At 44.5% G+C, this 27,114-nt stretch overlaps 1 protein-coding gene across 2 annotated transcripts in view; it reads right to left on the minus strand.

Annotated features, from left to right (window-relative positions):
* Positions 1–27,114, minus strand: part of LOC115075765 (dual specificity tyrosine-phosphorylation-regulated kinase 1B-like) — a 232,770-nt gene that overhangs the window by 19,200 nt on the left and 186,456 nt on the right. For both annotated transcript variants that reach the window (XM_029576504.1, XM_029576503.1), the window contains one exon: positions 2,776–2,879. In XM_029576504.1, coding sequence (XP_029432364.1) covers positions 2,776–2,879 — 104 coding nt within the window. The remainder of the gene's footprint in view (positions 1–2,775; positions 2,880–27,114) is intronic.

Here is a 27,114-nt window from a genome sequence, read left to right on the forward strand (position 1 = left end):
CGGACCTCCAACTCATTCCTCCCATGGTGCAAGATGGCTACTGAAGTAGCACACAATGCAGCATAAATTGCGGCATTCCCCATGCTCCAAGGCCCTCCGCAGCCATGACTCTAGACCAGTGTTTCTCAACAGGTGTGTCGCGAGGCCCGGGGAGGTGTCGCAAGGCCAGCAGATTGTTGCCTCCTTATCAGCCCGGGTGGGAGGTGGTTGACTTCTCTTACATTGGGCCTGATGGGAGACTCCTCTCACTTCCTTCTCCTCTTTCTGGCCCAGTGGGAGGCTGTTTCCTTCTTCACCCAGATCAGAGCGAGACATTGCCAGCTCCTGCTGTTCTGGGCCCTGATGGGACACAAAATTTATCTTCCCCTGCTGAGTCTGGGAGTGAAGCTGCTGCTGAGCTCTTCACCTTGTGGAGGGTGGGGGAAAGGAGGTTGGAAATTCTTGGCAGACAGAAGTAGAAGGGAGAGGGACTGTGGGGGCTGCTGAGCAGGAAAGGATGAGAAATAGGAGGTCGGGGTAGCTGGGCAAGGAGAGGGTAGGGAGAGTCAAACAGGAAAGAGGATGTGGGGGGGGTGTCAGGAATGCTGGGCAGGGATGTGTGAGCGGATGATTGAAAGGGAGTAATTGGGAGAAGTGAAGGATGATGGAGACATGGGAGGGGAGTGACGGAGTGCAAGAGCCATAATACGTCAGTTTGGGGAATGTGCATTTCTTCTCTCTTTGTACTCTGCTTAGTGTAGGAGGAGATGTTGTATTTCTGTTTCTAGCTCTCCAGTTCTGCACTGCATGCAGAGGGGCTTTTTGAGGTTTCCATTCCACATTTGTAATTTGTGGTCTTTTATTCTGTATTGGTGAAGGTTGGAACTGTATGTGTGAGTGAGGTGAGGTATTTTACCAGTAGGTAGGGATCTGTACCAGTCTTATTTGTTGCGTTTTCGCATTCTCAATAGGACGTGCATGGTGCTGCACTGCTGCCTTTTCATAGGTAGGGCTATGGCTGTCTGAGTTCTTGGGGGTTAGTATTGCTATGGTATTGGCAGGAATGTGACACATTTGCTGTTTTCTTTTCAGGTTTTGTATTTTACAATGCGCCTGGTATAAGGGAGTTTGTGTTTCTGTTACTGAGATAGCACCAGTACCAGAATATATTTTTTATATGGTGAGTTGTATGGGGAAATCATTCTGCATCCATTGTTTGGGGACCTGGGGGGAGGGGAGCAGGTTCCTGAGGACGCAGAGTGCTTGTTTACATTTAGCCCGTGACGATCATGTGTTCAGTGTGTCACGCATGTGAGAACCATCTGTCAGGTGTGTCCCGACCGGAAAAAGGTTGAGAAGCACTGCTCTAGACTAACGCATAGGCATGGCACGCTGCCAGAAGCAGCCCAACCAGCAACCACCACCTCGCCACGTGGTGCTCAGAGCAGTGCGTCTCCCACACTCATAATTAGACCAAAGCCACCTTTAAGGTTTTTTTAAACTGCGCCTGCCATTGTGGCTACAGCACCTGGAATCCAAAATAAAATCTCTTTCACTGGTAAGCAGCCACAATATTCCCTGCGGCCGATCCCTTAGCCTCTCGCTACCAGGGTGCACTGCTGCTGACCAAACAGAGAGGGAGCGAGGGAGTCTTGCTGGGACTATTTTTTTTCTATAAACTTTATTCAAAAATGACGGTGGGGAAGGGAGAGCAGAGGAAGGAGAGCCAAGACACTCTGTGGACGCCCGAGAACCTCACCGGCAGAACCAAGGGAGTGAGCTATCTCCTCTGGAAATCCCCAAACACTGCCCATCTTCAGGAGCAGCAGGGAAAGCAATCTGTCAATCTCAGGAGCACAAAACAGAACCCACAGTTCACTTCTCATCCCAGGAAATCAGCAGGAGGGAGGGGAACACCAAGCTTTCACCTACTGGTAGCGCCCCTCCTCCCCTCCGAACTTCAATTCTGCTCAGGAGCTGCCTCAACCAACAGGATCAGGAGCTGCTGAACTGAGGGAGTGAGTACCGGCTATCACCTCACTGGGTCATGTTCAGCTGAGGAAGGGGAAAACATCCTTTCACGTCAGAAGCCACCCACCAGCCTCTCCTTCATGATCATCCAAGCCGAGCTAGGCCGCCAGTGCACAGAATGGAATGCATGTCCGCTATCTACTGGCAGGCAGAGTATATGAGGGATTCATCAGCGACTCTTGATCTCCGTCTCTATCTGCTGGTAGGAGTGCATAACCCATTTGTGTGGATGAAGAGGAGACATATTTAGGAACATAGCAAATGATGGCACAAAGAACAAACTGGTCCATCCAGTGTGCCCAATGCTATTTAGAGTTGTACTAGTTGTTCCAGGCGGATTATTCCTGGAAGCACAAAGCAGCCATAACACTGCTGTTACGAGCTGAACTGCCACGCCATGTATATGCCTTCATATACATAGAGAGACAAAGTGTAATGTTTTTCACATGGCCTCCTCAGAAGTACACTATTTCATTGCCATCATTCAAGACAGTATGGAAAAAAACCAAAACAGAAATGTACACTTACAAAATAACAAAAGTTCCTGATATATTATAGCTCTGAGGATTCTCCTAACTGAAGTAAGTTAATCCATGTGATCTTTTCTTAGCAATGAGGGTCATTTCCAACTCCCCAGCATACAGATACCATTCTCTGTCTCTCTCATCGTAAGAACAAAAATGACATAGGGAAGAGTCTGCAACAACTCAGCGAGGAAAGCTCAGAGCAGATAAGATTAATGCAGAACTGCTGCTGCTGCTGTACCTGAGGACTTTGCATTTCATAGTCGGCGTGAGTGACAGCGCTGTTGTAATATCTGTTGCTGTACCTATAATTCCGGTTGTCGTTGGAAGAGCCACTGGATCCTCCTGTGAAGGGACAACATTTTTTTAGCAGATGATATGAGATCTGAAAGTTAGAAGTTGTGAGCTCTAATTTTAGAAAATAGCTATGGAAAAAAGTGTTAGCGAAATCTGCAAAGATTAAGTGCAAAACATATAAAAACACAAAATGTCTCATTAGGTGGAGGCCTCTTGGATGCCACAGACATCTCTCTCTGAGCAAAAGATGATAAAGTACACAACGCTAGACATACTGTAGAGCAGCTGACACTAAAAGCATTGGGATCCCTGCCATGGAGAATGTGCAGACATTGCCTTGCTTTAAATAAGGACTCGTACAGCAGGAAAGCCGGAGGGGGCGAATCACATACGAGGGACAGTTTCTTTTGGCAATCTTCAGAAGTTTCAAAGTTTTACGTGATAACTTCTGCTGGGGTAAAACCTCGGCAAGTTTTCCGGTTTCTTCCACGGCAGGTTGTAGTAGAGTTACAGATTTCTTCTGGAATCTGTATTTCGTTAAATAATAGCATTATATTTCATCCACCTATATAGATAAATAGCGAGAACCAGATGTGCATAAAACCTGCAGGATAAAGCTAGGAGTGCGTGTGTGTATATGGATAGATATCTATAACGCACACAAAATATATAAATATAGATAGATAGATAGAAAGATGGATATAAACACACACACACGCAGGTTTCATGCCCCCTCTTGTTCTCACCAGGGATCTTATACTTCCAAAATTCATTAAGGAGCAACTATGCATTTTCACCCAGCTATCAACAGAAATGCAGCCTTTAGTGCTTTTCCTGATTTTTCAGATGCTCCTAATACAGTAGTATGCTTTCCTGTACCAAGGACTGCATGATACATCTGGCTGCAAGTTACTTGCATTGGTATTCTTGGCTAGGCACTGTTTATCCCTTCATGCATGGCTTGTAGGCACTACTTCAACAATAATCTTTTCTCCTGTCAGAGGATAGCATAGGAGCCTGAGAAGAAAAGTGAATTGCTTACCTGTAAAGGAGGCTGGGGGTTCAGTTTCTATAGAAGCAGCACAAATAAGACCAACTAGTGGGTGATGACGCTGACACAGTCCAGCTCTCTCTCAGAGCTCAAGATCCCAGATGGTTTTTCTGAGCACGTGCAGGTGGCTTTTCTGAGCACGTGCAGATGGTTTTTCTGAGCACGTGCAGGTGGCTTTTCTGAGCACGTGCAGGTGGCTTTTCTGAGCACGTGCAGGTGGCTTTTCTGAGCACGTGCAGGTGGCTTTTCTGAGCACGTGCAGGTGGCTTTTCTGAGCACGTGCAGGTGGCTTTTCTGAGCACGTGCAGGTGGCTTTTCTGAGCACGTGCAGGTGCTCTTGCACAGGCACTGCCTCAAGACTCCTTAGTGCTTAACAGAAAAGTGTCTCTTTGGGAAGGTGCATGGGCAGGTATGGCTCATTTGTCCTACTGTCTACGGAACAATCCTGTTACAGATAAGCAACTCGCTTTCTCTATTGACAAGCAAAATCAATTTAGCCACACTACTAGGGGAATCCTAAGATGAGAGTTACCTGGAATCTTATTAAATTTCAGCAACCGAGAACTAGGTTACAGAAGAGTTCATGCTTAACTGAAAAACGTTTGCAGAACTGCTTGACCAAATGTACCATCTCTGTAAGTCACATTGCCTAGGCAGTAGTGAGATGTTAAAAGTTGGACAGAGGATCGAATGGAAGGTTACTTTTGACACCATAGCTCTTACTTGAGGAGCTTTCACTGTGTCAGGTATATTCCTCCTAGCCCATAACAGTGAGATATACAACTCACCAGCCAAATGGATGATTTCTTTTGGCCCCTGAAATTCCCAATCTGTTATGGTCAAAAGAGACAATTGGGTAGTCTGACAACGAGTTGCGTTCTCTTCAATCCAGTGTATGCAGGTCCTGTTCTCCCTTGTGAACATATCTTGGAAGAAGCTGGCAGTACTATGGATTGATTTAAGTGGAAAATTGAAACATACTTTGAGAAGAACTTTTCGTGTGTCTGTAGCACTAGTGTATTGTGGAAGCTGTAGATAAAGAGAACAGGAGTCTAATGAGAATCTCACTTATTCTGCAAGCTGAGGGGACTGACTATGGAACTGGCAGAATTTTAGTTCTGCCAGTTCCATAGGCTCGTAAGGTGTGTTGAGAGTACATCCATAAGATAGGTAAGATAGGTAAGAAGGGAGAAGTGGTGATCGTGGGTGACTTTAATATGCCAGATGTAGACTGGAAAATCCCATCTGCAGAAACTAAAAATAGCAGAGCGATAGTGGGATGCCATGCAAGTAATCTTTGTTCAAACAAATGGTGTTGGAACCCACCAGAGAAGGAGCTATACTCGACTTAGTGCTCACTAATGCAGATAATGTCTCAGATGTCCAGGTGGGTACCCACCTCAGCAGCAGTGATCATCAAACGGTATGGTTTAATATCACTAAAAGAATAGGGAAAAGAACCACAAAGACCCGAGTTTTACAGTTCAAAAACACAGACTTTGAGGAAATGGGGAAGTACCTGGAGGAAGAACTTAAAGGATGGGAGAACGAGAGAGATGTGGATCAGCAGTGGACCAATCTAAAAGGAGCAATCGCCAAGGCAACTGCTCTATACGTTAGAAATGTAAAGAAAAGCAAAAGAAAATTGAAACCTATCTGGTTGTCAAAGGAGGTGGCTGACAAAATTAAAGCTAAAAGAACAGCATTCAAGAAATATAAAAGATCCCAAAGGGAGGAGCACAAAGAAGAATATTTGTTTCAACTGAGGGAGACGAAGAAATTAATCAAGTTGGCAAAAAGTCAAGCGGAAGAGAGGATTGCCAAGGAGATAAAAAATGGTGACAAAACATTTTTCAGATACATCAGCGAAAAGAGAAAGATCCAAAGTGGTATAGTGAGACTGAAAGGAGGAAAGGATCAATGTGTGCAGAGAGACGAAGAAATGGCAGAAATATTAAACGAATACTTCAGCTCTGTGTTCACTAAAGAAGACCCTGGAGAAGGACCATCTCTACACAACAAAAAACTGGTGGGAAGTGGAATAGATGAAAATCCTTTTACAGTAGAAAATGTGTGGGAAGAGCTAAAGAACCTGAAAGTGGACAAAGCCATGGGGCCTGATGGGATTCATCCAAGGATATTGAGGGAGCTCAGAGATGTTCTGGCGGCTCCACTGTGTGACCTGTTCAATAGATCCCTAGAAACGGGAGTGGTGCCGAGTGATTGGAGAAGAGCGGTGGTGGTCCCGCTTCACAAGAGTGGGAACAGGGAGGAGGCTGGCAACTACAGACCAGTCAGCCTCACTTCGGTGGTGGGAAAAGTAATGGAGTCACTGCTGAAAGAGAGAATAGTGACCTATCTACAGTCCGGAGAATTGATGGACCAGAGGCAACATGGATTCACCAGGGGAAGATCCTGTCAGACAAATCTGATTGACTTTTTTGACTGGGGTAACCAAGGAATTGGATCGAGGAAGAGCGCTCGATATCATATACTTGGATTTCAGCAAAGCTTTTGACACGGTTCCGCACAGGAGACTGGTGAATAAAACGAGAAGCTTGGGAGTGAGTGCCGAGGTGGTGACCTGGATTGCAAATTGGTTGACGGACAGAAGACAATGTGTGATGGTAAATGGAACCTTCTCTGAAGAGAGAGCGGTTTTAAGTGGTGTACCGCAAGGATCGGTGTTGGGACCGGTCCTGTTCAATATCTTTGTGAGCGACATTGCGGACGGGATAGAAGGCAAGGTTTGTCTTTTCGCGGATGACACTAAGATCTGCAACAGAGTGGACACGCCGGAAGGAGTGGAGAGAATGAGACGGGATCTAAGGAAACTGGAGGAGTGGTCGAAGATATGGCAGCTGAGATTCAATGCCAAGAAGTGCAAAGTCATGCATATGGGGAGTGGAAACCCGAATGAACTGTATTCGATGGGGGGGAAAGGCTGATGTGCACGGAGCAGGAGAGGGACCTTGGGGTGATAGTGTCAAATGATATGAAGTCTGTGAAACAATGCGACAAGGCTATAGCAAAAGCCAGAAGAATGCTGGGCTGCATAGAGAGAGGAATATCGAGTAAGAAAAGGGAAGTGATTATTCCCTTGTACAGGTCCTTGGTGAGGCCTCACCTGGAGTACTGTGTTCAGTTCTGGAGACCGTATCTACAAAAAGACAAAGACAAGATGGAAGCGGTACAGAGAAGGGCGACCAGGAAGGTGGAGGATCTTCATCGGATGACGTACGAGGAGAGATTGAAGAATCTAAATATGTACACCCTGGAGGAAAGGAGGAGCAGAGGCGATATGATACAGACTTTCAGATACTTGAAAGGTTTTAATGATCCAAAGACAACGACAAACCTTTTCCGTAGGAAAAAAATCAGCAGAACCAGGGGTCACGATTTGAAGCTCCAGGGAGGAAGATTCAGAACCAATGTTAGGAAGTATTTCTTCACGGAAAGGGTGGTGGATGCCTGGAATGCCCTTCCGAAGGATGTGGTGAAGACCAGAACTGTGAAGGACTTCAAAGGGGCGTGGGATAAACACTGTGGATCCATAAAGTCAGGAGGCCGCCAATGAAGAGTGGGTGACTCGCCAGAATGATGGCTAATGCCTGGAGACAATACCCTTATTCAATAAACGTACACATGCTTACTGTGACTCCAACATCATTCTAGCTTCAACAGCAAGAGGAAATGTGGAATAAAGGATCTGCACTCACAAAGGGGGGAGTAGCTGGCTTGTTACGGCGGTTACTACCCCAAACCAAATAAGCCTGTTACTTCAATTTCTATGCAAATACAGCATAGTTCTCTGCTTCAACGGCAGGGGAGAAGAAAAAACTGATACTACACACATCCAGCAGAGCTCTCTGCTTCAACGGCAGGGGAGAAGAAAAAAGGGTTCGCACTCACAAAGCGGGGAGTAGCTGGCTTGTTACGGCGGTTACTACCCCAAACCAAATGTGCCTGATACTTCACTTTCGATGCATATCCAGCATGGCTCTCTGCTTCAACAGCATGGGAGAAGAATAAACTGATACTTCAAGCATATCCAGCATAGCTCCCTGCTTCAAAGCAGGGGAGAAGAAAAACAACCAATAAGGGCTGTATAACATAGTCTGGGTAAATCAAATAAGCATGGGTGTAGCTTGCTTATTGCGGCGGTTACTACCCCTACTACCCCTAACTTATCAGCTAGATATTCACTTGGATGCAGCTCCATCACTGCTTTCTACATTAATGGTGGGGGTGGAAGGGAAATAGAACCAAGAGCTAAGAGAAACAGATAAGTATGAGAGAAAAAAGTGTGTGAAGCTTGCTGGGCAGACTGGATGGGCCATTTGGTCTTCTTCTGCCGTCATTTCTATGTTTCTATGTTTGTATGTAACAGGAAATTGGAAGTTTCTATTCCATAAGCCTTTCATGAATGGAGATGCCATTAGATGCGATAATGGTTGACTGCAAATGATGTGCTGATATAGGACTTAGATGCACAGACCAGAAAGGCCTCACCAAAGACCTGTATAAGGGCATTATCACCTCCTTTTCCCTGCTGGTTATTCTTCTCTCTGTGCAGTCAGCATTGTTCTGGCTTTAGCTATTGCCTTGTCACATTGCTTCACTGTCTTCAGATCGTCAGACACCATCATCCCAAGGTCCCTCTCTCCCAGTCTGTAGTGAAAGACTAACGTGCACAGACTGGGAAAGGGACCTTGGGGTGATAGTGTCCGGGGATCTGAAGTTGGTGAAGCAATGTGACAAGGCGCTAGCTAAAGCCAGAAGAATGCTGGGCTGCATAGAGAAAGGAATAATTATCAGCAGGAATAAGGAGGTGAAAATGCTCTTGTGCAGGTCCTTAGTGAGACCTCACTTAGCATACTGTGTTCAGTTTTGGAGCCCGTATGTCAAAAAGAATAGACAGGATGGAAGAGGCCCAGAGAAGGTCGACCAAAATGGTGTGGGGTATAAAGAGAGGCTGAAGGATCTAAACATGGACACCTTAAGAGAGAAGGTGCAGGGGAGATACGATACTGACCTTCATGTACCTGAAAGAGTTTAATAATGCAGGAATTTCAAACCTTTTCCGTTGGAAAGGAAACTGTAAAACTAGGGGTCACGCAATGAAACTCCAGGGGGGGATGACTCTGAACAAACATCAGGAAATATTTCTTCACGGAGAGGGTGGTGGATGCCTGGAATGACCTTGCGGAAGAGGTGAGGACAAAAACAGTAAACACATTCAAAGGGGCGTGGGATAAACACTGCGGATCCCTAAAAGCTAGAGGTTGGAAATGAAGAGAAGGGTGCATGGGGGAAATTTTTATTTTATTTTATTTATTTATTTACTTTTATATACCGGTGTTCGATTTTACATATCACATCGGTTTACATTTAAACAAAATTTGCAGGAACTTATGCGTTACCTTTGTCAAATACATTAAACATTTAAATATGGGGATTGTTAACAAGGGATATAAAGAACATGGGGAATGGCTAACACTACGGGATGCAGAAAGGGGAGCGCCCCTTCAGCGCGCGACGCCTGGTGTTCTGGCGCCATTTAACGTCCGTCACAGTCCTCAGTGACATCAGAGGGGGGGGGCGGGTCTCCCAATCAAGGATCACTCACCGCCCCTCCCCTCTCAGTTCCAGATGGATTCTTTCACTTTTTTTCTTTCTTTCTGTCTTTCTCATCACTGTTAGTTATTTCAGGGAGCCCGGTGGTGATGGTGTGTGGCATCCCTGTGCGCAGGCACCCGGTGTTCTGGCACCGTTTAATTTTAAGGTAATCTGCACGGAGAAGCAGTTACTACCCTTAACAGAAACATGGGGATAACCTGCACGGAGCGGCAGTTACTACCCTTAACAGAAACATGGGGGTAACCTGCACGGAGCGGCAGTTACTGCCCTTAACAGAAACATGGGGGTAACCTGCACGGAGCGGCAGTTACTGCCCTTAACAGACACATGGGGGTAACCTGCACGGAGCTGCAGTTACTGCCCTTAACAGACACATGGGGGTAACCTGCACGGAGCTGCAGATACTGCCCTTAACAGACACATGGGGGTAACCTGCACGGAGCTGCAGTTACTGCCCTTAACAGAAACATGGGGATAACCTGCACGGAGCGGCAGTTACTGTCCTTAACAGAAACATGGGGGTAACCTGCACGGAGAGGCAGTTATTACCCTTAACAGAAACATGGGGGTAACCTGCACGGAGCGGCAGTTACTGCCCTTAACAGACACATGGGGGTAACCTGCACGGAGCGGCAGTTACTGCCCTTAACAGAAACATGGGGGTAACCTGCAGGGAGCAGCAGTTACTACCCTTAACAGAAATATGGGGGTAACCTGCACAGAGCGGCAGTTACTACCCTTAACAGAAACATGGGGGTAACCTGCACGGAGCGGCAGTTACTGCCCTTAACAGAAACATGGGGGTAACGTGCATGGAGCAGCAGTTACTGCCCTTAACAGAAACATGGGGGTAACCTGCACGGAGCGGCAGATACTGCCCTTAACAGAAACATGGGGGTAACGTGCATGGAGCAGCAGTTACTGCCCTTAACAGAAACATGAGGGTAACGTGCATGGAGCAGCAGTTACTGCCCTTAACAGAAACATGGGGGTAACCTGCACGGAGCAGCAGTTACTACCCTTAACAGACACATGGGGCAACCTGCACAGAGCGGCAGTTACTTCCCTTAACAGACACATGGGGGTAACGTGCATGGAGCAGCAGTTACTACCATAAGAAGATTGCTGGACAGATTGGAAAGACCATTTGGTCTTTTTCTACCATCATTACTATGTTACTATAAGTAAAACACTGAAGCAGACTTTCTGAATCACATTTGAAGGAATTACAATTGCTCTGGATCTAACTATAAACCCTTTATATTGGGGTTCAGATGTCCCCCAAGAGCCATAAAAGTATTTATTTGCTGGGGCTGTCTCCACACATTTTTCCCCTTCTCCCTAGCTCCCAAGGGTGGATTCTTTCTGTGGCCCAGCTGATGAAGTGTGATTTTCTGAATGTGTGTATTTAATTGCTGATCTTAAGGGGGGAGATGCTGGGAGAAAACGGGCAGTACACTTTAGGGTAAATTTTTAAAGCACTGCGCACACTAAAATCGGGGGATATGCACGTGGTCAGGCTGAGTGCATCTTTTAAAATGGCCCAGTCACATGCGTATCCCCCAGTACATGCAGAAGTGCCGGCCGGGGGCGTGGTCTGGGCAGGGGCTGGCCAGGACAGCAGCCATTAGGCCCTTCCCAGGGAAGCGGGCGCTGGCAGTGGGCCAGCATGCATAACTTACTTCTGCTCAGAAGGAGCAGGTACGTTTAAAAACAAAAACAAAAAAAATGGTAGCTGGGGTCGGGAAGGAGAAAGAAAAAGGTAGGAAGGCTAGGAAGGTGTGTAGGCCATTCTTTGCTTCCCTGTTTACTAATGAGGATGTTGGGGAGATACCAGTTCCGAAGATGGTTTTCAAGGGTGATGAGTCAGACGAACTGAACGAAATCACTGTGAACCTGGAAGAAGAAGTAAGAAAGACTGACAAACTAAGGAGTAGCAAATCACCTGGTCCGGATGGTATGCATCCTAGGGTACTGAAGGAACTAAAAAATGAAATTTCTGATCTATTAGTTAAAATTTGTAACCTATCATTAAAATCATCCATTGTACCTGAAGACTGGAGGGTGGCCAATGTAGCCCCAATATTTAAAAAAGGCTCCAGGGGCGATCCGGGAAACTATAGACCAGTGAGTCTGACTTCAGTGCCGGGAAAAATAGTAGAAACTATTCTCAAGAACAAAATCGTAGAGAATATAGCAAGACATGGTTTAATGGAACAAAGTCAACATGGATTTACCCAAGGGAAGTCTTGCCTCACAAATCTGCTTCATTTTTTTGAAGGAGTTAATAAACATGTGGATAAAGGTGAACCGGTAGATGTAGTGTATTTGGATTTTCAGAAGGCGTTTGACAAAGTCCCTCATGAGAGGCTTCTAAGAAAACTAAAAAGTCATGGGATAGGAGGCGATGTCCTTTCGTGGATTACAAACTGGTTAAAAGACAGGAAACAGAGAGTAGGATTAAATGGTCAATTTTCTCAGTGGAAAAGGGTAAACAGTGGAGTGCCTCAGGGATCTGTACTTGGATCGGTGCTTTTCAATATATATATAAATGATCTGGAAAGGAATACGACAAGTGAGGTTATCAAATCTGCGGATGATACAAAATTATTCAGAGTAGTTAAATCACAAGCAGACTGTGATACATTACAGGAGGACCTTGCAAGACTGGAAGATTGGGCATCCAAATGGCAGATGAAATTTAATGTGGACAAGTGCAAGGTGATGCATATAGGGAAAAATAACCGTTGCTGTAGTTACACGATGTTAGGTTCCATATTAGGAGTTACCACCCAGGAAACAGATCTAGACATCATTTTATTTATTTATTTAAAAATATTTCTATACCGTCTTTACAAACAGTGTTTAATCAAAACGGTTTACAAATATCAAATAAAAGGGATAAAAACTAATAAAAAACTAAAGTAAAGGTTACTTAAAGATAACTTAGTTATAGAAGATATAAAAAATTACAAAAATTATTCATTAACATAAAATAAAATTAAAATAAAATAGGTAATTTAAACAAATCAGAAAGCAAGTGAAAAGAATCGGGATCAGGTGCCAAAACTGGGAATATGATGCATTATTTGGTGGGTGGTATATGAAATGCAATTTGAAATAAATGTGTTTTTAAAGATTTTTTGAATTGTTTGGCGTTGGGTATGGATCTGATGGAATCTGGTAATGAATTCCATAAAATGGGACCTATGACTGAAAAAGCTCTTTTTCTAGTAATATCTAAGCGGGCTTGTCGAGGTGATGGGATATCAAGAAGATTTTTGTCCATTGACCTTAGGTGTCTGGTAGGTTTATAAATGCGGAGGATAGTGCATAAAGTAACTGAGTTAGGGGTATGAATGAGAGAGTGTATAATGGATAGAATTTTAAACTGTATTCTGTATTTGACTGGTAACCAATGTAAAGATTGAAGTATTGGGGTGATATGATTTTTTTTTGAAGAATTTGTTAGGATACGTGCTGCTGCATTTTGGATTAATTGAAGTGAATGAAGTGTGTTTTCTGGGAGACCTATGTATAGAGAATTACAGTAATCCAGTCCGGAGAAGATGAGTGATTGAAGAATGGTCCGAAAGTCATGAAAGAAAAGTAGAGGACGTAGACGTTTTAAGAGTTGAAGTTTGTAGAAAGAATTCCTAGTTAATACAGATATATGCTGTTTTAAAGAAAGGTCTGTATTGATGGTTATGCCTAAGTTTTTTGCGGATTTTGATATGGGGATAGTTGTTCCATTGAATATAAGTTGAGAAGGGGGACCTATAGATGAATCAGTTATTGATGAGAGGTGAACTATTTCTGTTTTATTTGGATTTAATTTCAAACGGTTGTGGGAAAGCCAGGTATCGATGGTTGTGAGATATAATGATACTAAAGATAATGTATGGGACCAGGAGATGTTATATGGCACCATGAATTGTATATCGTCAGCGTAGATTTTGAATTTTATGTTAAGAGAGGCTAATATGTGACAGAGAGGTAACAGATAGATATTGAAAAGAATAGGAGATAAAGAGGAACCCTGTGGAACACCTGATGCAATGGAGTATGTATCGGAGGAATGATTATTTATAGTAACTTGTTGAATACGGTCAGTTAGAAATGAAATGAACCATTGTAATACGGTGCCTGTAATACCTATAGATTTAAGAATGGAAATAAGAATTTGGTGATCAATGGTATCAAATGCTGCTGATATATCTAAGAAAACAATAATGTGATCTGTGTAAGAGTCAAAAGCCCGAAATATAGAATCGAAAGAAGTCAGAAGAAGAGTCTCGGTGGAGTGGCCTTTACGAAATCCATGTTGGTTTGTATGTAATATGTCATTGTCTGATAAATATTCTGATAGTTGGGATAGCACTGCTGATTCAATTAATTTGGCCAGTGATGTTAATGTGGCAATGGGTCTGGAGTTACTGAGATCGAAGTCTTCCTTAGATTTGTTTTTCAAGATCGGTAATATGGAGGTTTTTTTGAGAGAAGATGGAAAAGAGCCTGATTCTAAAGATTGGTTCACTAATTGTGCTAAGAAGTTGCTAGCATGTGGGCCTAATGCTTTAAAGAAAGCGCCAGAGCAGGGATTATTAGGGGAATTGGAGGGGTTTTGTTTTCTAATGATAGTTTGTATGGTTTCCTCTGTAACCAAGGTGAATTCTGTCCATGTGTAGGTGGGTTCAGAATCTTTATATGAAGGTAAAGGAAATTTAGAAAGTTGATTTGAGATATAGCAAAATTGCTTACCTTGTAATAGGTGTTATCCCAGGACAGCAGGATGTAGTCCTCACATATGGGTGACGTCATTCACGGAGCCCTTAAGCGGGAAAAACTTCTGGCAAGTTTCTAGAAGCTTTTGATTTGGCTGCCTGAGGCTACTGAGCATGCCCGGCATGCCATGATATTCCCTGCCACAGGGGTCTCACTCCAGTCTTGTATGTAGCAAGAAGCGTTAGCCAATAAGAAACTAAAATCCGATGCCCAACTCCGCGGGGTGGCGGGTGGGTTTCGTGAGGACTACATCCTGCTGTCCTGGGATAACACCTATTACAAGGTAAGCAATTTTGCTTTATCCCAGGACAAGCAGGATGCTAGTCCTCACATATGGGTGATTAGCAAGCTAGAGGCTGAGTCATTGTCCATGCAGGTAACTGGAATACCGTGTTTAAGAAATGAATCAGCCGAAGAATACAGCAGGATGGATGTAGAAGGAGTTGGGATTAAACAGGAAACAAGTTCTTTAAGACAGATTGTCCATAGGCTGAATCCTGTCTTCCTTCCTTGTCCAAACAGTAATGAGCTGCAAAGGTGTGAAGAGAACTCCATGTTGCTGCTTTACAAATGTCAATAATTGGCACTGAACGAAAATGTGCTACTGAAGTTGACATGGCTCTTACTGAATGTGCCTTTACTCGCCCTTGGAGAGGAAGGCCTGCTTTTCCGTAGCAGAATTGTATACAATCTGCTAACCAATTGGATAGAGTATGTTTTCCCACTGCTTTACCTGGCTTATTTGGATCATAAGAGACAAAAAGCTGATTGGATTTTCTAAGGGATGTAGTGCGATTCAAATAAAAAGACAATGCACGTTTGCAGTCCAAAGTGTGTAAAGCTCTTTCCCCTTGGTGAGAGTGAGGTCTAGGAAAGAATGTGGGTAAAACTATTGTTTGATTCAAGTGGAATTCCGTAACTACCTTAGGGAGGAATTTTGGGTGTGTTCGGAGAACCACTCTGTCATGGAGAAACTTTGTATAAGGTTCGTATGTGACAAGTGCTTGTAACTCACTAACCCTCCTAGCTGATGTGATGGCTATGAGGAAAATAGTTTTCCATGTGAGATATTTAAGGTCACAGGAATCTATAGGTTCGAAAGGAGAATGCATTAACCTTGTTAAAACCAGATTCAGATCCCATTGAGTAGCCGGAGGCCGAATCGGTGGCTTAAGGTGATTGAGACCTCTCATGAATCTAGTGACGAGAGGTTGTGTGGATATAGGTGCATCCCCTATCTTGGTGTGGTAAGCGGAGATTGCGCTGAGATGCACTCTGATTGATGATGTCTGCAGACCTGAGTCTGAAAGATGGTACAAATAATCTAATAGAGAAGTAGTGGGGCAAGTGAAAGGATCTATGTGCTTTTGCTTACACCAAGAAGTAAACCGCTTCCACTTGTAAGAATAATTTCTTCGTGTGGAGGGTTTACGGGAGGCTATAAGTACTTGAGAAACATCAGTTGAAAGATCAAGGGATTGTAGGATTAGGCTTTCAACATCCATGCTGTCAGGGATAGAGATTGGAGGTTGGGATGGCGCAACCGACCCTGATGCTGAGTAATGAGATCGGGAGGTACTCCCAGGCGAACTGGATCCCTGATTGACAGGTCTAGCAGTGTGGGAAACCATACTTGTCGAGGCCAATACGGGGCTATGAGTATCATTGTCCCTTTGTCCTGTTGCAGTTTCACCAGCGTCTTGGTGATAAGCGGTATTGGAGGGTACGCATAGAGTAGGCCTGAGTTCCAAGGGCGAGCAAAGGCGTCCTTGGCTGGGTGGTTCTTCTGGTTGTGTAGAGAACAGAAGTTGCGCACCTTGTAATTCAGATGCGACGCAAAGAGATCTATTGACGGTTGTCCCCACTGTCGGAAGATCTTGGTCGCAACTGAGGGATTCAAAGACCACTCGTGTGGCTGAAATTGGCGACTGAGTCGGTCTGCTAGGACGTTGTGTATCCCTGCAAGATAAGTCGCCTGCAGGAAAATTGAGTGGTCTAAGGCCCAGTCCCAAATTTGTGCTGCTTCCTGACATAGGAGATACGAACCCGTACCTCCCTGTTTGTTGATGTACCACATGGCTACTGTATTGTCCGTCTGGATTAGCACAGTCTTGTGTGAAAGGTAGTCCTTGAACGCATGCAGCGCATAACGTATAGCTCGAAGTTCTAGAAAATTGATTTGATATGTGGCTTCGAGTTTTGTCCAAGTCCCTTGAGTTTGAAGAGTGTGCAGGTGAGCCCCCCATCCCAATGTGGATGCATCTGTAGTTAATGTTATGCAAGGGATCGGTTTTTGGAAAGGTAGGCCTTTGCATAAATTGTCCTTGATTGTCCACCATTGTAGCGAGGCTCGAAGCTGGTGGGTTACCTTGATTTGACAGTACAGTGGTTGAATGGCTTGGATCCATTGTGATCGTAGAGTCCATTGGGTGAGTCTCATGGCAAGTCGTGCCATGGGTGTGACGTGGACTGTAGAAGCCATGTGTCCCAATAGGATTAGGAACTGATGAGCTGTCACGTACGGTTGCCTTGATACCTCGTATGCCAGTTGGGACAGCGTATGAGCACGGTCTTTTGGAAGAAACGCATGTGCTATGTTGGTGTTTAATTCTGCACCTATATACTGGAGCACATGAGATGGTTGCAGCTGGGACTTTTGATAATTGATGATGAATCCCAGCTTGTGTAGTAACTGTATTGTGGAATGAAGAGACGTTACTGCTCCTTGTTGCGATTGGCTTTTTATGAGCCAATCGTCGAGGTAAGGGAACACATGAATTCCCTGTTTGTGTAAGTGTCCCGCCACCACCGCTAGGCATTTTGTGAATACTCTCGGGGCGGAGGTTAGGCCGAACGGCAAGACTTTGTATTGGAAATGGTGATTTTTCACCGTGAATCTGAGGTATTTGCGATGAGGTGGGAAGATTGGAACATGAGTGTATGCGTCCTGAAGATCCAGAGAACAAAGCCAATCTCCCTGTTGTATGAGTGGAAGCATGGTTCCTAATGATAACATCCTGAATTTCTCTTTTCTGAGAAATTTGTTGAGATTTCTGAGATCTAGGATGGGACGTAGGCCTCCGGTTTTCTTTGGAATGAGGAAATACCGGGAATAGAATCCTCTTCCCTTCTGAGTGCATGGTATGGGTTCTATCGCATTTGCCTTCAGAAGGGCAGATAATTCTACTTGTAATTGAGGATCGTTGTCCAGATAGGAGTGTTTTGGTGGTAACTCCTGAGGTGGGGATGTGAAATCTAGTTGGTAACCTTGACGAACTATTGATAAGACCCACTGATCTGTTGTAATGTTTTCCCATTGTGAGTAAAATTGGGAAATTCTTCCCCCAACCGGTAACTGTGGATGAGGGTTGGGTAGTTGGCAGTGTTCTCTGGGACAGCTTTCAAAAACCAGAGGTTGAAGTTGTCTGAGGCGGTGGCTGAGGTCGTGCGGCTCTTTGCTGTCGCTGTTGAGGACGCTGTTGGGGTCTCGCAGGTCTTGGCCTAGAGTTCTGCGGATAATATCTCCTTGGTCTATAGTATGGACGCTTTGTGTCCCTACGGGGCAGTCTCCGTGGAGGATGGACTGATGTGTCATGTGACAAAGTGGAGAGCTGTTTCAAAGTCTCAGAGTGATCTCTAAGTTGTGCAACAGCGTCTTGCACTTTTGTGCCGAACAAATTGTCACCCTGACAGGGCAAATCCACCAACTTGTCTTGAACTTCTGGGCGCAAGTCCGAAGCCTTTAGCCAGGCCCATCTTCTTGCAGATATTCCAGATGCTGCAGTCCTAGCAGAGGTTTCAAAGGCGTCGTATGCTGCACGAACCTCATGCTTTCCAGCATCAAAGCCCTTTTGGATAATCTGTTGAGCTGCCTCTTGTTGTGTTTGAGGCAGTGAGGGTAAGAATTCTTCCATCTGTTTCCATAAATTCCTTTGGTGCTGCGTCATGTACAATTGGTAAGCAGCAATTTTGGAATTTAGCATAGCCCCTTGGTAAATCTTCCTGCCAATAAGGTCTAAAAACCTGTTATCCTTTCCAGGAGGAATAGAGGCATGGGTTTTAGATCTTCGTGACTTCTTCTGTGCAGATTCCACCACTAGGGAGTTGTGAGGAAGCTGGGTCTTGTCGAATCCTGGTGCAGCTTGGACTAAGTAAGTAGAGTCCACTCTTCTGTTGACTCCTGGTGTTGTGCAAGGGTGTTCCCAGATTCTTTGCTGGAGTTGCAGCAACACCTCATGCACTGGGATAGCCAAATTGTGTTTTGGGGGATCTACGAACTGTAGAATTTCCAGAGTCTGTTGTCTCTCGTCCTTTTCTGCTTGTAGTTGAAAAGGAATAGATTCTGACATTTCTTGGATAAATGCAGAGAAGGATAAATCCTCAGGAGGAGATTGTTTCTTTGCCTGAGGGGGAGTATGATCCGAAAGGAAATCCTCTGAAGAATGTTCAGATTGTGTATCTGACCAGGTATCCGATATTGCCTGGTATGTATGAGAGGTTTGTACCCTAGATGGGGACATCCCTGATGTGCCCTGTAAGGGATCTTGAGGGTCAGGTGAAGTGTCACTTACTTCCCTTTCTCTTTCTGTGTCTGTTTCTTCCTCAGGCCCCACTGGCAAAGATGCCAAGAGATCTTGGTATCTCTTCGTGAGGATTTCATGTAATTTCTTTTCCGAAGAGATGTCAGTGACAGATCTGGAAGTGTGTTTGGACTTCCCTGGTGCCTTTTTTGAAGAAGGAGTTAAACTATGTACAGGAGCTTCCGTTGAAGCTATTGTATAGTGAGGTGTCACCGTGGAAGTTGCTGGTATGGACACAGGAAGTAATGAAGGAATTGGCCTAGGAATCCATGATGATACGGAGGCCATCGATGCCATAGACGGCTGCGGCTGAATCGATGATGGGGCTATCGAAAAAGTAGCCCGTGACATCTCTGAGCAGCCTGCGAATTTTTCTTGTACCGATGGTAGGGATATCGGCATCGTCATCGAGGTCGATGGAAGTATGGCCATGGAAATGGATGTTGGCATCGACATCGGCATCGTCATCGTTCCCGATGGCGTCATCGAATCTGTAGTCGGTATCGACTGGTCCTTCGGCATCGGCCCGATGGCCGGCATCGACGGCAAGGTCGGCATCGACCCGGAGGTCGGCATCGACTCGGAGGTCGGCATCGGCGATGACGCCGGCATATTCTCTTTGAAAGCATCCGTGACAATCTGCTTGATTAAAGCTGTTAGGTCGGATACTGATGTCGATGGCAGCGGTTCTGTCACAATGGTCGATGACTTTTTTCGTTTTTTAGGCACTGGTTCCTCTGGCGGTGGAAGTAGAGGAACTGTATGATGTGTACGGTGCTTATGCGGACGAATTTCATATGCCGATTTTGCGGACGAGGTAGATGGGGTTGGCGAAGAGGCGTCCCCCGATCCCTCGATGTGGCGTTTGGTTATTAGTAACTTTTTTGTAACGCCGGCCGGCGAAGATTTAGAGGAAGTTATCGGTGATGGCGGTGTTTGAATTTTAAAAAGTTGGGCCATCTTTTCGTGTCTCAACTTCCTACCTTTCGCCGTCATCTCTTGGCACTGGGTACAGGCAGCGATGTCATGGTCCTTTCCCAGGCAGCGAACGCACTCGATGTGCGGGTCTGTTATTGACATAGTCCGGTTGCAGGCCGGACATTTTTTGAACCCTGTAGTTCTGTCAGTCGACATCCGTCGATCGTACGATGATTTTTTTAAGGAAAAAATTCTATAATGTTTGTCACCAGCCGGTGACAAACCGAATGAGACCCGGTAAGGCGAAAAATTTTTAAATATTTTGTAAGTGTGAGGAAATCACAGGCTCCTAATGAAAAACGCGATGCAGTCAGCAGCGCGGAAAAAATAAGACTGGAGTGAGACCCCTGTGGCAGGGAATGTCATGGCATGCCGGGCATGCTCAGTAGCCTCAGGCAGCCAAATCAAAAGCTTCTAGAAACTTGCCAGAAGTTTTTCCCGCTTAAGGGCTCCGTGAATGACGTCACCCATATGTGAGGACTAGCATCCTGCTTGTCCTGGGATAACTGACTTTTGTCATAAAATGGTTAGCGATTTTATTACATAAGGCAGTATCGAACTTAATGGGACATTCTTTCTGAATGGTAGTTAAAGTTTTTACTATGTTAAATAGTATGTTAGGGTTGCCATTTGCTTTGGATATTTGGTTTGCATAGTAGGATTTTTTTGCTAAGTTTATTTTTTTGTTGTATTGACGTAGGTTGGAGTAGTAAGCATTTTTTGTTTCTGGGGTTTTTTTCTTTCTCCATTTGCGTTCTAATTTTCTAAGTGAGGATTTGAGTGAGTGTAATGCTTTAGAATACCAGGGGGCATTTGGTTTAGTTTTGTTTGAAGATATAGTGAATAATATTTTAAAATAGTCGGTTCAGTGTATTGCAGCAGTCAAAAAAGCAAACAATGTTAGGAATTATTAGGAAGGGAATGGTGAATAAAACGGAAAATGTCATAATGCCTCTGTATCGCTCCATGGTGAGACCGCACCTTGAATACTGTGTACAATTCTGGTCGCCGCATCTCAAAAAAGATATAGTTGTGATGGAGAAGGTACAGAGAAGAGCAACCAAAATGATAAAGGGGATGGAACAGTTCCCCTAAGGGGAAAGACTAAAGAGCTTAGGGCTGTTCAGCTTGGAGAAGAGACGGCTGAGGGGGGAATATGATAGAGGTGTTTAAAATCATGAGCAGTTTTGAACGAGTAGATGTAAAGCGGTTATTTACACTTTCGAATAATAGAAGGACTAGGGGGCACTCCATGAAGTTAGCAAGTAGCACATTTAAGACTAATCGGAGAAAATTCTTTTTCACTCAACGCACTATAAAGCTCTGGAATTTGTTGCCAGAGGATGTGGTTAGTGCAGTTAGAGTAGCTGGGTTCAAAAAAGGTTTGGATAAGTTCTTGGAGAAGTCCATTAATGCCTATTAATCAATTATACTTATGGAATAGCCACTGCTATTAATTGCATCAGTAGCATGGGATCTTCTTAGTGTTTGGGTACTTGCCAGGTTCTTGTGACCTGGATTGGCCTCTGTTGGAAACAGGATGCTGGGCTTGATGGACCCTTGGTCTGACCCAGCATGGTAAGTTCTTATGTTCTTATGAAGTTCCTCCCAGTCCGCTCTAATTGGAAGCAGACTGGGAGGGAACTAGGCAAACGCTCAATCGCGTTGCTGCGCGCACTTTAAAAAATCCACCCCCTTGCCCCCGTGTACTTCAGTCGCAACCCAGGCACGCATGTGTGTACATGCATCGTATTTTATAATATGCATGTGGCAACGCGCGCACACTATAAAATTGGAGCGCACATGGACACCCGCATGTTTGTTTTTGTTTTTTTTAAATCAACCTTTCAGCTGAATGTTTAAAATAAAGTTTACTGATTCTTCTAAAGTTTGTTCAGGTAATCCAAATAAGATTACATCTATGCTGCTTGCAGATGTTTCTTTCATTGGGAATGTGTCTTGTCTAAAATCTCTGGGATGAAGTTTACACATCTTCACTCAGTGTATAAAGTATTCCAGTTTTTCAGGGAAATCCTATAGGTGATGGGATCCCCTTAGACACAAAAAAAAAATCCTACCTTAGTCCAATCTCTCCATCTCTTGAACCCAACCATTGTCCTTGTCCCTTAGGATGAAAGTCTGATGGAGGGTCTTCAGAAATTCCTGCTCCCATTTCCTTTTGTTTGATGAGACCTTCTGGATGGGATGGTCTGATGCTCCTGCAGCCCTATGTCCCTGAGCGGGGAGGGGTGGACAAAAACCTCTCACCCTTCCGAAAACCATACCTTAGCTAACAAAACTGTAAGTCATATAGAGGGAACAAAACCCACCTTCACTGCAAATCTGCCTTGCCCCATAGGCAGATTACCACAAATTCAGTGTTCTGGTGTCCTGGGGAGTGGGCCTTCACTAAAAAGAAAAAAAACAAAAAAAAAAAGGCATCCACTCCAGTCTAAAGGAAAGACTGTAAGGATTGAAGGCAAAACCCCTGGCAGGGAGTGCACATCAGGATTCGCCTCCTAAGAAAAACAATGAGGGGTTAGGCCCCACTCTAAATCTCCAAGGAGCTCCTTACTCCTCCAAATCTAAAACCAAAATGCCCTATGTGCTCCTATCCTATTAAATAACCAGAGATAACCAATTTCAACCAACTTCAGAGGAGGGGTCATTAGGATTGTGATCTCACTACTAAACTGTGATAATTACTAATGTGTAGGGGCACAGTGCCATCTAGTGGCTGACTGGAGGGTTGGCCACGTATATGGAAAATCTCTCACTTTAATCCATGATTATCTAATGAATTTGTTCCTGGAGGCAATAAAGATGTCCTTCATTCTCTGGGTAGCTAGATACTATCTCACGCTAAACATTCAGTGAACCTGGAAGATGTATTAGGGCAAATTGGCAAACTAAAGAGTAGCAAATCACCTGGACCAGATGGTATACATCCCAGAGTGCTGAAAGAACTGAGAAATGAAATTGTGGACCTGCTATTGGAAATGTATAAACTATCAGTAACATTGTCTATGGTACCTGAAGACTGGAGGGTTGCTAATGTAATGCCAATTTTTAAAAATGGATCAAGGGGTGATCCAGAAAACTACAGACTGGTGTGTCAGACATTTGTGCCAGGGAGAATGGTAGAAACTATCATAAAGAACAAAACAGCTGAACATATAAATAAGCATAATTTAATGTGACAAAGTCAACATGGATTTAGCCACGGGAAGTCTTGCCTCACAAATTTGCTGCCTTTTTTAGGGTGTAAACAAACATGTGGATAAGGGTGAGTCAATTGATATAGTGTATCTGGATTTCCAGAAAGCATTTGACCAAGTCCCTTACAAGAGACTTCTTAGGAAATTAAAAAGTCATGGGACGGGGACAGAGTCCAGTTGTGGATTGCAAACTGGTTAAGAGATAGAAAAACAGAGAGTAGGACTGAACAGTAAATTTTTCCAATGGAAAAAGGTGAATAGTGGAGTACCCCAGAGATCTGTTCTGGGACCACTGCTTTTTAATATATTTATAAATGACCTGAAATGGGAACAAGTGAGGTGATCAAATTTGCCCATGACACAAAATTATTCAAAGATGTTAAATTACAAGAGAATTGTGAGAAATTGCAAGAGGACCTTGCAAAACTGGAAGACTGGGCACACAAATGGCAAATGAAATTTAATGTGGACAAGTGCAAAGTGATGCACTAAGGGAAGAGTAACCCAAATTATAGCTACACAATTTGAGGTTCCACATTAGGAGTCACCACTCAGGAATAGGATCAAAGTATCATCATTGAAAATAAGGTGAAGTCTTCTGCTCAGTGAAGCAGCAGACAAGAAGAAAACAGAATGCTGGGGATTATTAGGAAAGGATTGGAGAATAAAACAGAGAATATCATAATGCCTCTGTATCACTCCATGGAGCGACCTCATCTTGAGTATTGTGTGCACTTCTGGTGACCACATCTCAAAAAAGATATAGCAGAATTAGAAAGATACAGAGAAGGGCAACCAAAATGATAAAGGGGATGGAACAATTCCCTTATGAAGAAAGGCTAAAGAGGTTAGGACTCTTTAGCTTGGAGAAGAGAGGGCTGAGAGGAGATATGATAGAGGTCTATAAAATCATGAGTGGAATGAAACGAGTAAACAATCAGTTGCTTACTCTTTCGAAAAGTACGAAGACCAGGGGACATACAATGAGGTTACTAGGAAATAAATTTTAAGGTAAGAGAAAATATTTTTTACTCAACACATAATTAAGCTCTGGAATTTGTTGCCAGAGGATGTGGTGAAAGCTATTAGTGTAGCTGCATTTAAAAAAAGGTTTGGATAAGTTCCTGGAGGAAAAGTCCATTAACCATTATTAAGGTAGAGTTGCAGAAATCCACTGCTTATTCTTGGGATAAGCAGCTTGGAATCTCTCTACCCCTTGGGATCCTGCCAGGTACTTGTGACCTGACTTGGCCACTGTTGGAAACAGGATATCGGGCTTGATGGATTTTTGGTCTGACCCAGTATGGCAAATCTTATGTTCTAAACAGAGGGAGCTGAGCATTCTATGTTGCAAATAGAATGTTATGAATTATTTGGAAAGGAAAAGAGATGAACTGAGAATAACTGACTTTGAATGTTAAGCTTTGAGCCACTTAGTACTTTGAATAGGTGGCATATAAATCTCAACTAAATAAATACAATACTTATGGTATGACCGTACCTTGAGTATTGTGTGCAGTTCTGGTTGCCCCATCTAAAACAAAACAAAACAAAAAACCATAGCAGACAGAAAAGGTACAGATAAAGGCAACAAAAATGATAAAGAGAATGGAAAAGCTCACTTATGGAGAAAGGCTAAACAGATTAATGCTCTTTAGCTTGAAAAAGAGATGAATGAGAGGGGATATGATAAGAAAATTGGTTCTTACCTAATAATTTTCGTTCCTGTAGTACTACAGATCAGTCCAGACTGTGGTTATGCCTCCCTTCCAGCAGATGGAGACAGATAAAAACTCATAGGGCACCCTATCTTAACCTGACGTGCTACTGTATCCCTTCCGTATAAAGAATATCCAAGCAGAATAAGAACAATAGTCACAACAGCAACGAATCAAGCAATAACTGTAAAAAGGGAACATCTGAGAATTAATTGCCTTTGAACAAGAAAGCAACCTGTAGTCTTTTTCTTAATCTTCTGCAATAAAAGTGGATAGCTGCGCGGACTCCTCATGAACCCCTCCCTGGGTGGGCATCTGGACTGCTCCGTGGTACTACAGGTACGAAAATTATCAGGTAAGAACCAATTTTCTTTTCCCTGTATGTACCCGGATCAGTCCGGACTGTGGGATGTACCAAAACTTCCCTAGACAGGGTGGGACATTGAGAGTCCTGCGCGGAGAACTCCACTGCCAAAATTGCTGTCATCCGGAGCCTGAACATCCAAGCGGTGGTGACGAGCACAGGTATGGAGCATCTTCCATGTAGCAGCCCTACATATTTCTTGCGGTGATACCAGCTGGCATTCAGCCCACGAAGCCGCCTGGGATCGAATGGAATGGGCTTTTAAACCACCAGGAACAGGTCTTCCTTTACAAACGTAAGCGGATGCAATAGCCTCTTTCAACCATCGCGCAATCGTTGACTTAGAAGCCTTCTGACCCTTCTTAGGACTGCTCCACAAGACAAACAAATGATCGGAAAATCTGAAAAGATTAGTGACCTCCATATAGCGTAAAAGAGATCGATGAACATCCAAACGCCGAAGCTCCTTCGCAAGCGGGTCATCAGACAAATTGGAAAAGGCCGGGAGCTCTATTGATTGACTTAAATGAAAACTTGAGACCACCTTTGGCAAAAAGGAAGGAACAGTACGGAGAGAGACTCCTGACTCAGAAATTCTCAAAAAAGGTTCCCTACAAGAGTGCTTGCAGTTCCAAGATTCTGCGAGCTGAGCATATAGCGACCAAGAACACCATTTTCAAAGTGAGGTCCTTCAATGTCGCTTTTTTAAGAGATTCAAAGGGTGGAGCACACAAGACCTGAAGCACCAAATTAAGGTTCCAGGAGGGCCACACCAGACAGACAGGAGGATTTAAATGTCTCACCCCCCTGAGGAATTGTACTATGTTCAGATGCGATGCTAAGGAGCTACCTACCAGGGAGCCCAAGGCCGCCACTTGGACCCGGAGGGAATTAAAAGACAAGCCTTTCGATAAGCCGGCCTGCAAAAATGCCAAAATATGAGCCACCGAAGCCTGCCTGCCTGCCTGGGGAGTACTCCTTGGTCACAGCACCACATCTCAAAAACTCTCCACACTCTGACTTAAGACAAGGAGGTAGAGGTTTTCCTGGCCTGCAACAGAGTAATAATTACCTCCTCTGAATATCCTTTCTTCCTCAATCTCCTCCTTTCAAAAGCCAAACCACTAGATGAAAGCAATCTGCCTGGTCGAAAAATATAGGGCCTTTACAAAGCAGCTTGGGAAGATGCCCAAGTCTCAGAGGTTCGTCCACTGCAAGATTGACCAGATCCGTAAACCACGGTCGTTGAGGCCACTCTGGAGCAACTAGGATCACGCTTCCTGGGTGGACTTCTATCCTGCGTAGAACCTTGCCTACTAAAGGCCATGGGGGAAACATATACAGGAGAACTGACTTGGGCCATGGGAGCACCAGCACATCGACTCTCTCTGCTCCATGATTCCTTCTGTGGCTGAAAAAACAAGGAGCCTTGGCATTGTCCCGCATTGCCATCAAGTCCATGTGAGGAATTCCCCACCTCTGCGAAATAAGATCCATTGCTTGGTTGGACAGTTCCCACTCTCCTGGATCTGTTCGCTTCCAACTCAGAAAATCCGCTTGAACGTTGTCTGTGCTGGTGATGTGGGACACCGCAAGCAGAGTGAGATGGGTCTCCGCCCAAATCATCTGTTCCGCCTCTTCGGCTACGACTAGACTTTTGGTTCCACCTTGACGGTTGATGTAGGCCACTGTTGTTGCATTGTCAGACAGGACCCAAACCGCCCGATTGTGCAACAACAGGAGGAAATGTCGCAGCGCTAACTGAACCACTTTGGTCTCCAGGCAGTTGATGGACCAGCTGGACTCCTCTTTGGACCAGCTCCCCTGGACTGAGCGGGACTGACAGACTGCTCCCCAGCCGGCGAGACTGGCATCTGTGGTCACCACAACCCAATTCGGGACTTAGAGGTCTACCCCACAAGTTAAGTTGTGCGGGCAAAGCCCCCACC

The sequence above is a fragment of the Rhinatrema bivittatum genome, chromosome 14 (assembly GCF_901001135.1).
Source record: "Rhinatrema bivittatum chromosome 14, aRhiBiv1.1, whole genome shotgun sequence".
In the NCBI taxonomy this organism is placed as follows: Eukaryota; Metazoa; Chordata; class Amphibia; order Gymnophiona; family Rhinatrematidae; genus Rhinatrema; species Rhinatrema bivittatum.